The sequence below is a fragment of the Gymnoscopelus microlampas genome (genome assembly GCF_963454915.1).
Source record: "Gymnoscopelus microlampas genome assembly, chromosome: 10".
In the NCBI taxonomy this organism is placed as follows: domain Eukaryota; kingdom Metazoa; phylum Chordata; class Actinopteri; order Myctophiformes; family Myctophidae; genus Gymnoscopelus; species Gymnoscopelus microlampas.
Window position 1 is genome coordinate 4,754,567 of NC_139947.1, and position 13,800 is coordinate 4,768,366.

Here is a 13,800-nt window from a genome sequence, read left to right on the forward strand (position 1 = left end):
AATAAATAGTGGATGGTTTGGACAGTTGGCTTTGAGCACTCACCCTGAGAATTACACCCCCCCCCCCCAAAAAAAAGGAAAGAAAACTAAAACAAAACAAAACATGAAAAGGAACCAATTAACGTAAATAAGCCTTCATATTAAGCAGCCGTGTACAGTAGGAACTCTTGCAGAAGCCATCGTTTCGTCGTCTACGACATCCGTTCCCATCGGAACTGGCCATTTCATTCAAGTCGATTGAACACTCTGCATCTTAAATCCATTTAGACCGGGAACACATCTGTGTCATTTTTAGATTTCTTTGGCTATTCAAAAATAACAGACATGCAAGCGAGCTTGTAGATCTGCTTTTTTTTTTGGAAAAATCGTGGAGAATTTGTGCAAATCTTTTGAAAATATATATTATTTTTTAAAGAGAACATTGTAACTCAAATCTTTGCTTCTGGGGATTCTACAAATGTCGTCTAAATCCTGCCAGTTTGCTGGAGAACCTATGTTTCTATATCAGTGGTTCTCAAACCCGCATGTCAAGGACCACCCACAATGATATGGATTTGCCCGCGGACCCCTGTCTAAAAGTAAGTTTGTTCCAAATGTTCGCTTTATATATATTCAAATATTTGCACACATCTTCACGATTTTTCAAAAATAGCAGATCTACAAGCTCGTATGAGCTTGTAGATCTGCTATTTTTAATAGCCAAAGAAATCAAAAAATGACACACAGATGCGTTCCAGGTCTTAACGGGTTAAATCACTCCCGAGCTAACTTGAATTCTAGTTTCTCATTTATTTATTGCTAATTCTATTGCCAATAATAGTAACACCCCCCTCCCTCCCTCCCCCCTCCCAACCCCAATACAAGTACTGACACAGTTGTGTTATTACGTGGGAATGCTTTAAAAAGGTGTGAATGTCTTGGTCCCCTGCATCACAACGGATGCAGTGAAAAAGTCATGGCCCTCGTCCACTACTAAGAACTTAAAGCGAACCGTGCCGTGAAAAAACGTTATTTCACGGGGTTTCTCGATTTGGTTTCCGTACGCTTTACGAAATTGGGTTTCAGATTTAAGGTTCTCAGAACCTAATTGTGGGGTTCTTCTTGCTTCAGGAGTTCTGGAGAAACCCAGAACGCAGAAGTGATACGTAAAATGTTTTTTTTCTTCTTAGAGAATAGCAAGATCGGCTATTTTCAATTACTTTGATTGGCGTACAAGTAGGCCTGCCTCCTCCCCAAGTTCTGGAAGGTTCTGCGTTAACCCTTCGTAGTGGAAAATAACCATCTTCAGACAAGAATGATTCAACTCAAAACAGAGGTGGGAAAAACCCGGGGGAGGGGGGGAGGGGTGAATGGAAAAGTGCGGGAGCGTCGAGTCAAAATGAGTTCCTCCACAAAAAAAACAAAACAACGTAGAACGTTAATCATACATTCCTCCGCAGCGCAAATTGACTGGCCTTGGACTAGCCCCCCCCCCCCCCCCCCCTCCTCCCAACCTCTCTCAAACAAAAAATAAAGTAAAGTAAGCAAATATAAGACTTCAAAGCGACGGGTCAAGTCGTCTTCCACAGAACAAACAGCGGTAGTGTGTTTGTGAGAAAAAAAAAAAATCTAACAGAAGTGGAGTTTTTTTTTGTTTTTTGTAAATGATTGCATCGAGTGCTTTATAGTATTATCATGACAGTACGCGTTACTTGGTCTATAAAAAAAAAAGGAAGAAAAAAAAAGAAGAAACTACCTTGGTACTTTGAACACTGACCGTTTTTTTTTTGTATTCATAAAACAAAATGATCTGGTCTAGAGAACACTTAGAAAAAATGAAAAGATGCTAAATAACCAGAGGATTGTGATTATTTGTAATATATTTATGCTACTGCCGGTTCCACTGGCCTCAGTTTTGATTTGAAAACCCTCTGAGTGCATCTCATGTTTTGTACACTGTCAAAACAGTGATTCTCAAACTTAACAAAAAATCTAAGGACACCCATAAGTCTGAGAGCGTACAAACGGAACCAAATGGACCCCGACGGCTCCATTTGGTTCCATTTGTATGCTCTCAAGAGTCACAGACCCGTAAGGGTCCCATTTGGAACGCCCCTCAAGGACCCCCACCTTTTGAGAACCAGCGCCGTAAAGCTTTGCACAGGCCGCACCACCCCTCCTGATGAGTGGCAGCCTACGCTTGACTTAAGACTCAGCGTCGCACGGTGGCTCCGTCGCCGAAAACAGATCTACAAGCTCTCGACCTGGCGGTCCTCAGAGTTACTCCAGGGGGTCCGCCAAATCTTTGTGATCCCCTTGAACCCTAGCATCTCTATTATGAGGAACATGAGCCGAAAATAGCAGATCTACAAGCTCACAACGCCTCGCGCTGCGAGGCGTTGTGAGCTTGTAGATCGGCTATTTTCGGCAAAGAGGTTCGGTGTAGAGGGGGGGGAAAGGAGCAAATCAAAAGTATTTAAGGTTTAAGTGGTTAAATGTCTGAAGTGAACCAAAAAAACATTCATTTACACAACACTGATGATAGTCTATGAAGCCACCTGTGAAATCTATTAAGAGGTTTAATCTGCAACACGACTGTATGCAATGTAGGGGGTCCCTACTTTGTCTCTCTCTCAGCTAGGGGGTCCTTGGGCTGAAAAACGTTGTTGAAGAACCCTGTCTTAGAGATTTACCTTTTCCGATTAATCTAGTAATCAAGAAGCACGTTTTTTGGGGGATAATTTCATGTCATTTTCATATATATATATCAATGAATCAATGTAAAAAAAACACAAACAGATCCTAATTGTTTGTAAACAAATAATCGATCTGTCCGATTAACCGTTGCAGACCGCTAGTCGTGAGCTTGAAGATCTGCCATTTTTGACGCCGCCTCCCGCCGTGCGACAAACGTATAAATAAATCAGGCGAAATACAAACAGGAAGACTCTGTGGACATCGAGTTCACCTGCAACGTGGGTCCTGAGTGTGTGTGTGTGTGTGTGTGTGTGTGTGTGTGTGTGTGTGTGTGTGTGTGTGTGTGTGTGTGCGTGGTATACTCGTATTACTGTACTTCTGAGGGCCAGTATAGTAGAATTTGAGAAATAGGACATTTTTGTTTATGATTAAAATTAGGAAGAGATTCAGGTTTGGGGTTTAGGGGGGGTTAGGCTTAAAGGGTTCGGGTTAGAGTTTTACCTGTTTTACAATTAAGTTATGTGGCAATGGCACGCACCGGAAAAAATCGCAGATCTAGGATTTCTCGGCTATTTTCAATGCCGTCCAACAATTTTGAAGTCCTCACGAGTATAGCAATACAAATGTGTGTGTGTGTATGTGGTAGCTCAGCTCGTGAAACAGGCGGTCCGGGGCGAGAGGCCTGTAGACTCAGGAGTTAGGAAGAAGGAAAGAAAGTAGGAAGGGGGGGATATGGAGATTCTTCAGTCTTTAAGTCCAAGACACTCGCACATTTAAGACAGTCTTGATATATTTAGGGGGAGATAATAACAATAGTAATAATAATAATAATAATATAATAACTGTGTCAATAGTAATAACAATAGTATTAAACATCTGTCTGTCAGGGGCTTTTTATTTTGTGGGGGTTTTTTTTCTGTCCCATGGCAGGGTGAGGGGACAGGGGGTGCATTGTCCCGAACACCGTCTGTCTCTGCCCCCCCCCGTCCCCCTCTCTCCCTCCCATTATGTCCCCCACCCATGTCCCATCTGCTGCTGCTGCCAACACCCCCCCCCCCCCCGGCTATGGGGGTCCGAACCGCGGGGGTCCGTCCAACCCCCAACCCCGCCCCCTTGTGTGTGTTTTTTTTGTGTGTGTTTCTGTCGAGGAAGGTTTTGGAGTGAGTTTGGAGGAAGAAGGGGGTGGGGCTTGGTTCCTTTCGTGGTGAGGGGGGAGGGGCTAAGGGTCAGGAGGAGGAGGAGTTAGTGGGCATGGTGTCCTCCTCCTTTCTCCTCTCAGAGGCGGGTCTGGGCCTCGGGGACGTAGATCTCGATGCTGTCGGCGCTCTCCGTGGCAGAGTTCTGTCGCACCGAGGCGGCGCGCTTGGCCGCCATCAGCCGCTTGCGGGCCTCCTGGCGCTGCTTGTCGGCCGCCGTGGAGTCCACGCTGCGGGGACTCTCCTTGCCGCCCGCCGACAGCTTGGGCCGGGACGACTTCTTTGGCACGGACGACGGGAGCGCCTTCCTCTCCTGACAGACAGAAAAGAAGAAAGAAAACATTGCACACCCTGGTAAATTTTTTAATGTTCCGTTTTTTTATTTGACCCATTAAGACCTGGAACGCATCTGTGTCATTTTAGATGTATTTGGCTATTTTGGCTAAAATCGACAATTTGTGCAAATCTATGAATATGTATTCTACAAATGTCTTCTAAATCCTAACCGTTTTTTTCATGTCAAGGACCCCCAAAATATATGTATTTCGCCAAAATATTTTGTTCCAGGGACCCCCAAAAGCAAAGATTTGAGTTAAAAATATTTGCTTTAAAAATATATATATTAAAAGATTTGCACACATTTTCAAAGTTTTTCAAAAATAGCAGATCTACAAGCTCATAGCGCGGCACTCGGTGCCGTGCTATGAGCTTGTACATCTGCTATTTTTGAATAGCCAAAGCATAAAATAAAAGATAAAGTGGTTACACAGGTGCGTTCCCGGTCTTAATGGGTTAAATGTTTGCATAATGTTTGTTGCAAGTTTAGTGTTTGTACTGCTGTACCCTTAACGGGAATCCCTCGTAAAAAGAGATCCTGTACCTCAAATGGTTTTTCACCTGTATAAATCAAGGTCAATAGCCATATATCTCCCTTAGATAGGGTGAGAAGTTCAGCGCAAAGCGGCTCAATGAGTGAATGGATGCAGGCAGTAGATTGTCCGGTGAATGTACATTCAGCGAGTGTTGATGACGCTTCTATTGTCGATAAGAAAAGAGCCTCCCCTGAGGTGTTTGGAGAGAGAGAGATAGTTAACTGAAAACCAGTTTATTCATTCTGCGAAGCGAAACGAAATATAAACGTCTCTTTAGTAATTGTAGACAACAGGCTTCACCTGCGCTTCCCTGGGCACTCGATAAGAGACCAATTCATGTGTCCAGATCAGGAGCAGCAATTCAATATATCTGTCATGTTCTGGTGGAATGAAATAAAGAAAGATTGCATTTGATCCTCGCATCTCCCTCAGGCTGTGCCTGTGTTAATATATATATATTTTTATCCCACGATTTTGTAACCCATTTTTTCACTCAGTGCCAATTGCCTAAGCTTGTAATCCTGGGCGCTACTCTCCCTCTGCCTTCAATGCATGAGGAGTGAGCAGGCCGCTTCTTATCACCTGACAGGGGGGAGTTTCCCCGGTAGGACGTAGCGCGTGGAAGGAACACGTTATTCCAACCAGTTCCTTTCCCCTCCATCAGGCGCCCCGACTGACCAGGGGGAGGCAGTATACAGACCAGGATTACTGCATGTTTTCTGTGAGGGTACCTACCGTAAGGGACACGGGGAGAACTTGCAAACTCTACACAGAAAGGCCCTTTCGCCAACCCCACCTAGGGTATGGGCACTGATGACACGGAGGAGAGGATACGCCCCCAGCGCCCACAGCGTCCCCGGCGGGAATCGAACCCAGGACCTTCTAGCCGTGAGGCGACAGCGCTACAGACTGCGCCACCGTGCCCCTCACCTATTAAACGGGCTATTTACCTTCATGTGTGAACGCATCTGAAACGGACATTCTCCTGTTGCATGCTACATGTGTGAACGACCAACACCGGACAATGTCCTGACTTCAGTCCCCGTACATTTTCCAGTGGTTCATGTGGAGAAAGGGGTTTTTATAACTCTGCTGATGTAACTTATGACACATCATTGCTGTGGATGTGTCATCCACAGCAATGCCGTGTGCTGAGGTTGAGAAAAAGACGGGAAAGACAATCATCTGTGCTCAAGAGTCTCAGGCTCAAACCAAGACTCCAGCATGTGACTCAGTCAGGTATGTGAAGTGTTGTGTGCGTGGGAAGGTTCCAGTACCTTCTTCTCTGGCTTCTCAGGAAGCTGCCAGTTGTTGGCTTTCAGTTGGTAGAGCTCATCAAACTTCATGCTGATGTCTTCTATGGTGAGCTGCAGGAGGTCCCAGAAGCCGGCCAGGTCCTGGGCCGTGGGCCGCGGGTTGGCCTCCACATTCTGAACGAGGGGGAAATACGTGGTTAAAAATGTTCAACTTTTTTCGAAAATAGCCGATCTACAAGCTCACAAAGCATCGCGTCACAAAATGTTGTGAGCTTGTTACATTGGCTATTTTCGAATAGACAAAGTTAAATGTTTCTTATTTTGATAGGGACCCCTAGAACATTGGTTCTCAAAGTGGGGTCCGGGGACCCCCAGGGGTACTTGAGGGGGTTCCAGGGGGTCCCCAGCTAAATAATGGACAGGAACCAAATGGACCCTTATGGGTCTGTAACTCTGAGAGTTAAATTAACATTGATTTTACAATATGAATGGGGGTCCCAGAGGTATAAATGCCATTAAATGGGGGTCCGTAGCCTAATGCATGTCAAACTGGGGGGGTCCTTGAAATTAAAATGGTTGAGAATCACTGCTAGAGAGCCGTAAAAACCTTCTCTTATGGGGGGTCCCTGGCTTATCTTTTCAAATGGGGGTCCGTGGGGTAATAAGTGTCAAGTTGGAGGTCCTTGACATGAAAAAGTTTGAGAATCACTGCCCTAGAACCCCCTTAAGGACCCCAATTTGAGAAACACTGGCTTAGCCACCAAACCCAAACTTGCTTCATTATCCAACATGTTCCTGGAGACATGATTTAGCTGAAGTAAAGGGTAGAGTACCATTTGACAAACTAGATTGTACCAAATGATGTTGAGGAATACACAAATGAAAAGGCTAATTTAAGCTTCCTTTATGTGCAAAAATAAATATGTCAGTTCCAAAACGATCTAACCAGTCACGGCTCAGAATGTGTCCTTTATGTTGGCATAGACGTTGCGCAATTCATCCACCAGAGGGCACTTCACAGTCTTGTATTAAAATGAACCCTTCCATTACATGTGGTTACATTTGTACACTCTTTGAGTTGCAAATGGATACATTAGTTTACACTAGGGGTGTGCCGATATATCGTCCCGCGATATATCGCGATACGTTTTCGCGACGATATGTATCGTTTTGGAAAAAAAAAAAATTGTTTTGGAAAAAAAAAAATCGTATCGAAGTTGTGAGCCAAATATCGTATCGTATCGTTTCGTGAAATTAGTGTATCGGCACACCCCTAGTTTACACTCATACATATTACAGTGTTAAGACTATAAATGTTATGGAGTTCTATCAGATGGTTATGGAGTTCTATTAGACATGTATGGAGTCATATATATTTAAGGAGATCAGATATTAAAGGAGTTATAGCAGATACTCACCAGGTTCTCGTTACAGAGACCTCTGAATTGCTGGAACTTTTTTGCCATGAGAAGCTGGGCACTGCCCACCGCACTGCGGATTGTCCCCAAAACTACAAACACAACACAGGGGCCAAGGGAAAAAAATTAAACACCATTATTATGTGCAAAGGCACTGTACCTCATTGGGGGCAACGAAAGCCAAATCTCTCATTAACTCTCGTCTCAAAATAGCCGTAGCCTGGTCGCTTCTTTTGGGCTCGTTTTCATTGACCTGGTTGCTTATTTCAAATCACAGAATCTGGCAACGCAGGTTAACACCGTTTTGCATGTTTACACAGAGACGCGAGAAGGAGCGTTTTCAAAAGTTTCCACTCTGGAAGGGGGTTTCACTTTATTGTGTTTTCAACCCCCAGTAACGGCATCTAAACGGACGGCATACATACACACTGCGACACAACACTGCAGACCCCGACGCTAGATAGGAGGGTGTGGAGAACGGCTAAAACATAACGGTTAAAGGACAACTTTGGTTTTTTACAACCAAGGTTTATATTTTAGCTTGTAATTAAAGTAAATAAATGATGAGTGTAATTTTTTTTTCATTTACTGCTTTCTATAGTTTTAGCATTTTTTGCGATATTTTTTACAGTGGGCGGGGGCATTCTGTCCGGTGGCTAAATATGCCTTTTTTACACAATAAAAAAGGTCCGGCTGTCTGAGATGGCCAGATGTGAGTTATTGGGGGCTAGAAGAGCTACTGTAAATAATAATAAAGAAAACGCCGGTTTAATGTGTTAAAAAAATACATATTTAGCCACCGGACAGAATGCCCCCGCCCACTGTGAAAACACTGTAAAAAAGATTGTGAAAATTGCTAAAACTATAGAAAGCAGTAATTTTTAAATTTTTAACACTCATCTTTTATTTACTTTAATTACAATCTAAAACATAAACATTGGTTGTAAAAAAACAAAGTTGTCCTTTAACCATAGAGGTTCAGCACAGAACAAAAAAAAAAAACATTTCTTCGTTATTTGGCTACTGTATCATTTGTGTTTTGAAAGGCCGCCACTGTAACAAAGACATTTCGAGGGGGAAAATACAACTTCTAGCTTGCAAGCGTGCAACTTCCAACCTTCAAATTTACAAAGTATACATCCATAGTGCTGTAGGAATACATTTTAATTGTGGAAACCGTTGGTACAATCAAAATCTATAATAGTCGCATCCCATTCAAGTCACTTTTGCATAATAAAACGTATGAATAATTGAAATCTGTTGAGAGCAAAGGGAATGGAGGCTTTAACCCTTTAAGACCTGAGGCGATTCTTAAAAATGTTTTCTAAATCCCAACAATTTAAAAAAAAAAACACGTTTTTTTCTCAAGATTTTTCAAAAATAGCAGATCTACAAGCTCATAGTGCGGCACTCGGTGCCGCGCTATGAGCTTGTAGATCTGCTATTTTTGAATAGCCAAAGAAATCTAAAGTGACACAGATGCGTTCCAGGTCTTAATGGGTTAAAATCTGTTGAGAGCAAAGGGAATGGAGGCTTTAGGTTCATGTGGGCTTCAACGGCCATTCTTCCGTTACTCATTCATATTTCAGACACTGCAGAGGTAGATTTTGAGCCTGAGAGAGACCCAAGATGAACCAAGAGAGAGATGGGTCCATTACAGCTGAACCTAACCCCTCTTCTCCTCACTATAATGAGATGCCGCTCCCGTCCATCAGCGGTAATGAGGCTGTCCAGGATTTGGTCCTTTCTGTTCTCTACTTTGACAGGAGACTATACGTTTGACCTAGAGCCCCTTCTGTGACATCTCTCCCTTCAACTGAGGCTCTGGGTTGTATTTTTGACCTATTTTCCCAACGATGCATCGCAACATTTAAGGTAATTATGACTACAGTCTATAGACCTATGGTTGTCTGTAGTAAAAACAACTTAACCCAGGGGTCTTCAACAGGGGGTCCGGGACCCCTAGGGGGTCCTCAGAGTTACTACAGGGGGTCCGCCAAATCTTTGTGTGATATATGATTTTTCTTTTTACCTTAACCACTTTGAACCCTAGCATCCCTTCTCTGAGGAGAACTTTAGCCAATAAATAATATTTTTGGCAAAGAGGTATAGGTGTAGAGGGAAAAAAGAGCAGACCAAGTAAACAAAAAAAGTATAATCTGAAACACAATTTTATAGAGGGGGTCCCTGCAATATAGAGGGGGTCCCTGCTTTAGGGGGTCCTTGGGCTGAAAACGTTGAAGACCCCCGACTTAACCCATTAAGATTGGGAGAGCATCTGTGTCATTTTAGATTTCTTTGGCTTTTCAAAAATGGCAGATCTACAAGCTCATAGCTATGAGCTTGTAGATCTGCTGTTTTTTTAAATGGTGAAAATGTGTGCAAATCTTTAAATATATATTTTTTAAAGCGAACATTTGTAAAATATTTTGTTCAAGGGACCCCCAGAAGCAAAGATCCAAATGTTCGCTTTAAAACTACATATATTCAAAGATCTGCAAAAATCCTCAAGATTTCCCAAAAAATAGCAGATCTACAAGCTCATAGCTCGGCGCCGCGCTATGAGTGCTTGTAGATCTGCTATTTTTGAATAGACAAAGACATCTAAAATTACAAGAGATGCGTCCCCGGATTGAATGGGTTAAATAAACGTTTAAATTGAATTTTTCGACGGCCTGTGCCAAATTTCCCATCCAAAAGTCACAAAAGTGCTGTTCCTTGCTGCCTGGAGACTAATGCTGAATTCTGTACAGGCTGTTTTACAGCAGAGTATCATTTTACCACACCATTTTTACAACAGATATCCATAGGTTGATGACAACACCTTCACATTTGAGATATGTCGTTGGAAAAAGGTTACCAAAAAAATACATTGATATATATATAGCGAAGGGGGAGGGGACAGATGTGGCCATCTTCAGGCTTCACTGATAAGGCCATCATCTTCATCATGTCAATGCCAGCTCTACACTGCCGTGAACAGACAAGCCACCGCCATGTAAATAATCGGAAGGAACCAATTTCCTCAACAAATCCATCGTCTTAGATCTATCAAATGTATCGTCCAGGTTGAGATTTTTGGACCATTTGAACCCTAGCGTCCCAATTCTACGTTGGACATTTGATGCAAATATCAAATCGGATATAGTAGCTATTTTGTGTAGAGGGAGAAAAGGAGGTGGCCAAGTACACACCCCTGGAGGATAAACAAAAGTATTCAGTATTATGGTTCAAGTGGTTAACCACTTAAAGGGGTAGTTCACCCAAAAATTACTTATTTTCTATCAGTTAAACACCCCATGAAGCATTGAATTCATGGAGATTTTTTTTAGTTTTTGTCGCATGCCTGAGCCAATAATTTGATGACCGGCGGAAAGATGCTTAATGTCTCTGGTAGGAGACTCAAAGGAGTCACTTTGAGTCTCCTACTGGAGAGACTGCCGGTCATCAAATTATTGGCTCAGGAATGCGACAAAAAAACAACAAAATCTCAATGAATTCAATGCTTCATGGGGTGTGTAATTGACAGAAAATAAGTCATTTTTTGGGTGAACTGCTCTAAACCATCTAGACTTGGGTCTACACCTTGTCCTCGTCTACACCAAATATCTGCCAAAATTAGAAGATCTACAAGCTCAGCTTTTTTGGCTAATGTTCCCCCCCCCAGAGTTCATGCAGTACACGAAAGTCTTGCACGCCTCTGCTGTAATCAGCGGTCAGTCAGCTGATGTGACCATCAGCTTTCTATTACCCATTCACCGCTCTGCTGGTCGTTACGTCACACACTCATACTCCAATCACAGCTCACGCATTAGCAAAGAGGTTCCTTTAACCCATTAATACCTGGAAAGCATCTGTCACTTTAGATTTCTTTGGCTATTCAAAAATAGCAGATCTACAAGCTCATAGCGCGGCATCGAGTGCCACGCTACGAGCTTGTAGATCTGCTATTTTTGAAAAATCGTGAAAATGTGTGCAAATCTTCTGAATATATATATTTTTAAAGTGAACATTTTTAACTCAAATCTTTGCTTCTGGGGGGTCCCTGGAACAAAATATTTTGATGGGGTCCACGGCCGATAACATCATTTTGGGGGTCCTTGACATGAAAAAGTTTGAGCACCACTGATACAGAAACATACGTTTTTCAGAATACTGTTGAGATTTAGGAGACTTGGTAGAATCGGCTTCAGGTCTTAATGGGTTAATAAACCTCTGGCACACAATGCGTTAACCGTATTCCATGTGTTGCAATAAATGGTTAAATCTCCTTTGACGTGAGTGTTCCTGCCTGAAATATGGATGCCGAGTGTGTTATAACGGGACGCGGTGGCAGCAGCAGCAGCGTCTCTCTCTCTCTCTTACCCTCCTCAGACAGCTGGTTGTCTTTGGTCTCCGCCTCCATCTGCTGACACCAGCCCTCCATGCGCGCCGTCTCCGCCTGCAGCAGCTTCAGGAAGCAGTTGCCGTCCCGGAAGCAGGTGGGCGTGGCCGACGATGGCGCCGGGCCACCGCTGCTGTTGCTGCTGCTGCAGTCTCCCGGACCCCCGCCGACGCAGTTCCCCGTGCCCAGGCTGGGGTCCGGGGGAGGCAGGGAGGACGGGTCCAGGGCCGGGTCCACCAGGGGCTCTGGAGGGGGGATGAGGAGGAGGAGGAGGAGACAAGGTCATATTATTTTAGTTCAAACTCAAACTAAAACAAAATGAATAATTCGAACTAGAATTGTAAAAAAACGTTTTGGTTAACCCTTTAACACATTCCACGCCTGAGTTTGATATTGCAATGTACTCACCGGTGCCGCCAGCGATTTATTGTTGTTTTTTAGTTTTTTTCACGTCGCCACAGACCTCGCTAAATACCTTAACACATTCACTGCCAGAGTTTATTCATAAGGTACTCACCCACTGCCTGCGTTTTTGAGTTTTATAGCCTTTTGAACCGTTCACAAAAAAATTATATCCATTAAAATCCGCGATCGGATGGTGTTTATAAACAGCAACGACGGACATACGAGCCCTCATAATGTTTACACTTTTCTTTCTTTTTCTTCTTCTGTGGTATCAGCGGGAAAAACAGGCTGCAAACGTCATATCCATTTGGCTGTGACATGGCTGTGACGTTTCCCCACCGGCCATCTTAGATTAGCTTAGCCTCCGATCGGCTATCAGATCGTTTTTAAACACAAAGAGGATAACCGTTCGTCGATCAAAGAAAAATAAAATACAACCGGAGCTTACCATTCGTTTTTTAAACCGTGTGAAAACCATGATCTTTAGCCAAAACGAACCGGAAACGGTTGTCGGAAATTTTAGGATGGGTCGGAAGCGTCATGGGGAAAAAAAAAAATCAAGGATGGTACCAAAAAATGTTTTTTTCGTTATCAAACCACATAAAAAGACGATCCCGAGATATCTCGGTATCCGCAGGTAACGGGTGGATTTAATGTCCCGAGATATCTCGGGATTGGCAGTATATGTGTTAAGATCGCGCGTTAAACTGTTTGTAGACACACAGGGTAGCTGTGTGAGACGCCCAGAGAAGACCGTTTCGATCGGCGATCGGCCATTTTGAAGTTGTCGCGGTTTATGTTAACTCTTTCATTGCCAGGCTTATTTCAGCCTGTGTCGTCCCAGTGCCACGAAAATGGTGCATTTTTCCTCTGTTTGATTTTTAACATTGAAGTGAATGGAGCAGCAATTTTTTGGATAGCGTTATCTCCTAGTTGCTTTGAGATAAACAAAAAAAAACAAGACAAAAAAAAAAAAAAATAATAATAATAATAATATATATATATTTTTTAAATAATTTCCGTTTTTCCGTCATTGGCCATGATAGCCATAGTACCATCGGACGGGAATTCCCGTTTTTGGCAGTCAAAGAGTTAAACAGCGATCAGCGAGGAGAAAAACAACAACCGAGATAATGGAGGATTAGGGGAAGATTTAGAGCGGCGCCGGATGGGAACGAAAATCTCCGGATACGGATATTTCCGTTTCCGGTTGTGCTACAATTAAATGTGTCGTGGCGAGGGAGGCCTACAATGAAATGTGAACCTGCAAAAAAAAAAAAAAAAAAAAAAAGACCACTTCGCGTAGATCTACGCGATTGGCACGCTGCGCAATTATTTAGGTTCGCGTAGATCTACGCGATTGGCACGCAATGTGTTAAGACCGGGAACGCATCTGTGCCATTTTAAGATTTCTTTGGCTATTCAAAAATAGCAAATCTACAAGCTCATAGCGGCCTGCCTTTTTGTTGAAAAATCTTGAAAATCTTGAACATCTTTGAATATATATATTTTTTTAAAGCGAACATTTTTTACTCCGATCTGTGGTCCTGTGGGGTCCCCTGGAATAACTTATTTTGAGGTGGGGGTCCGCGG

The 13,800-nt window shown here is 43.2% G+C and overlaps 1 protein-coding gene across 1 annotated transcript in view; it reads right to left on the reverse strand.

The window, feature by feature from the left end:
* Positions 1 to 3,748: 3,748 nt before the first annotated feature.
* dlgap4a (discs, large homolog-associated protein 4a) overlaps positions 3,749 to 13,800 on the reverse strand; it is a gene marked incomplete at its 5' end in the record, with an annotated part of 78,176 nt that continues 68,124 nt past the window's right edge. The window contains 4 exons of the mRNA XM_084067989.1: positions 3,749 to 4,185; positions 6,022 to 6,174; positions 7,419 to 7,510; positions 11,784 to 12,047. Of these exons, the coding sequence (XP_083924115.1) occupies positions 3,952 to 4,185; positions 6,022 to 6,174; positions 7,419 to 7,510; positions 11,784 to 12,047 (743 nt within the window). The 3' untranslated portion in view covers positions 3,749 to 3,951. The remainder of the gene's footprint in view (positions 4,186 to 6,021; positions 6,175 to 7,418; positions 7,511 to 11,783; positions 12,048 to 13,800) is intronic.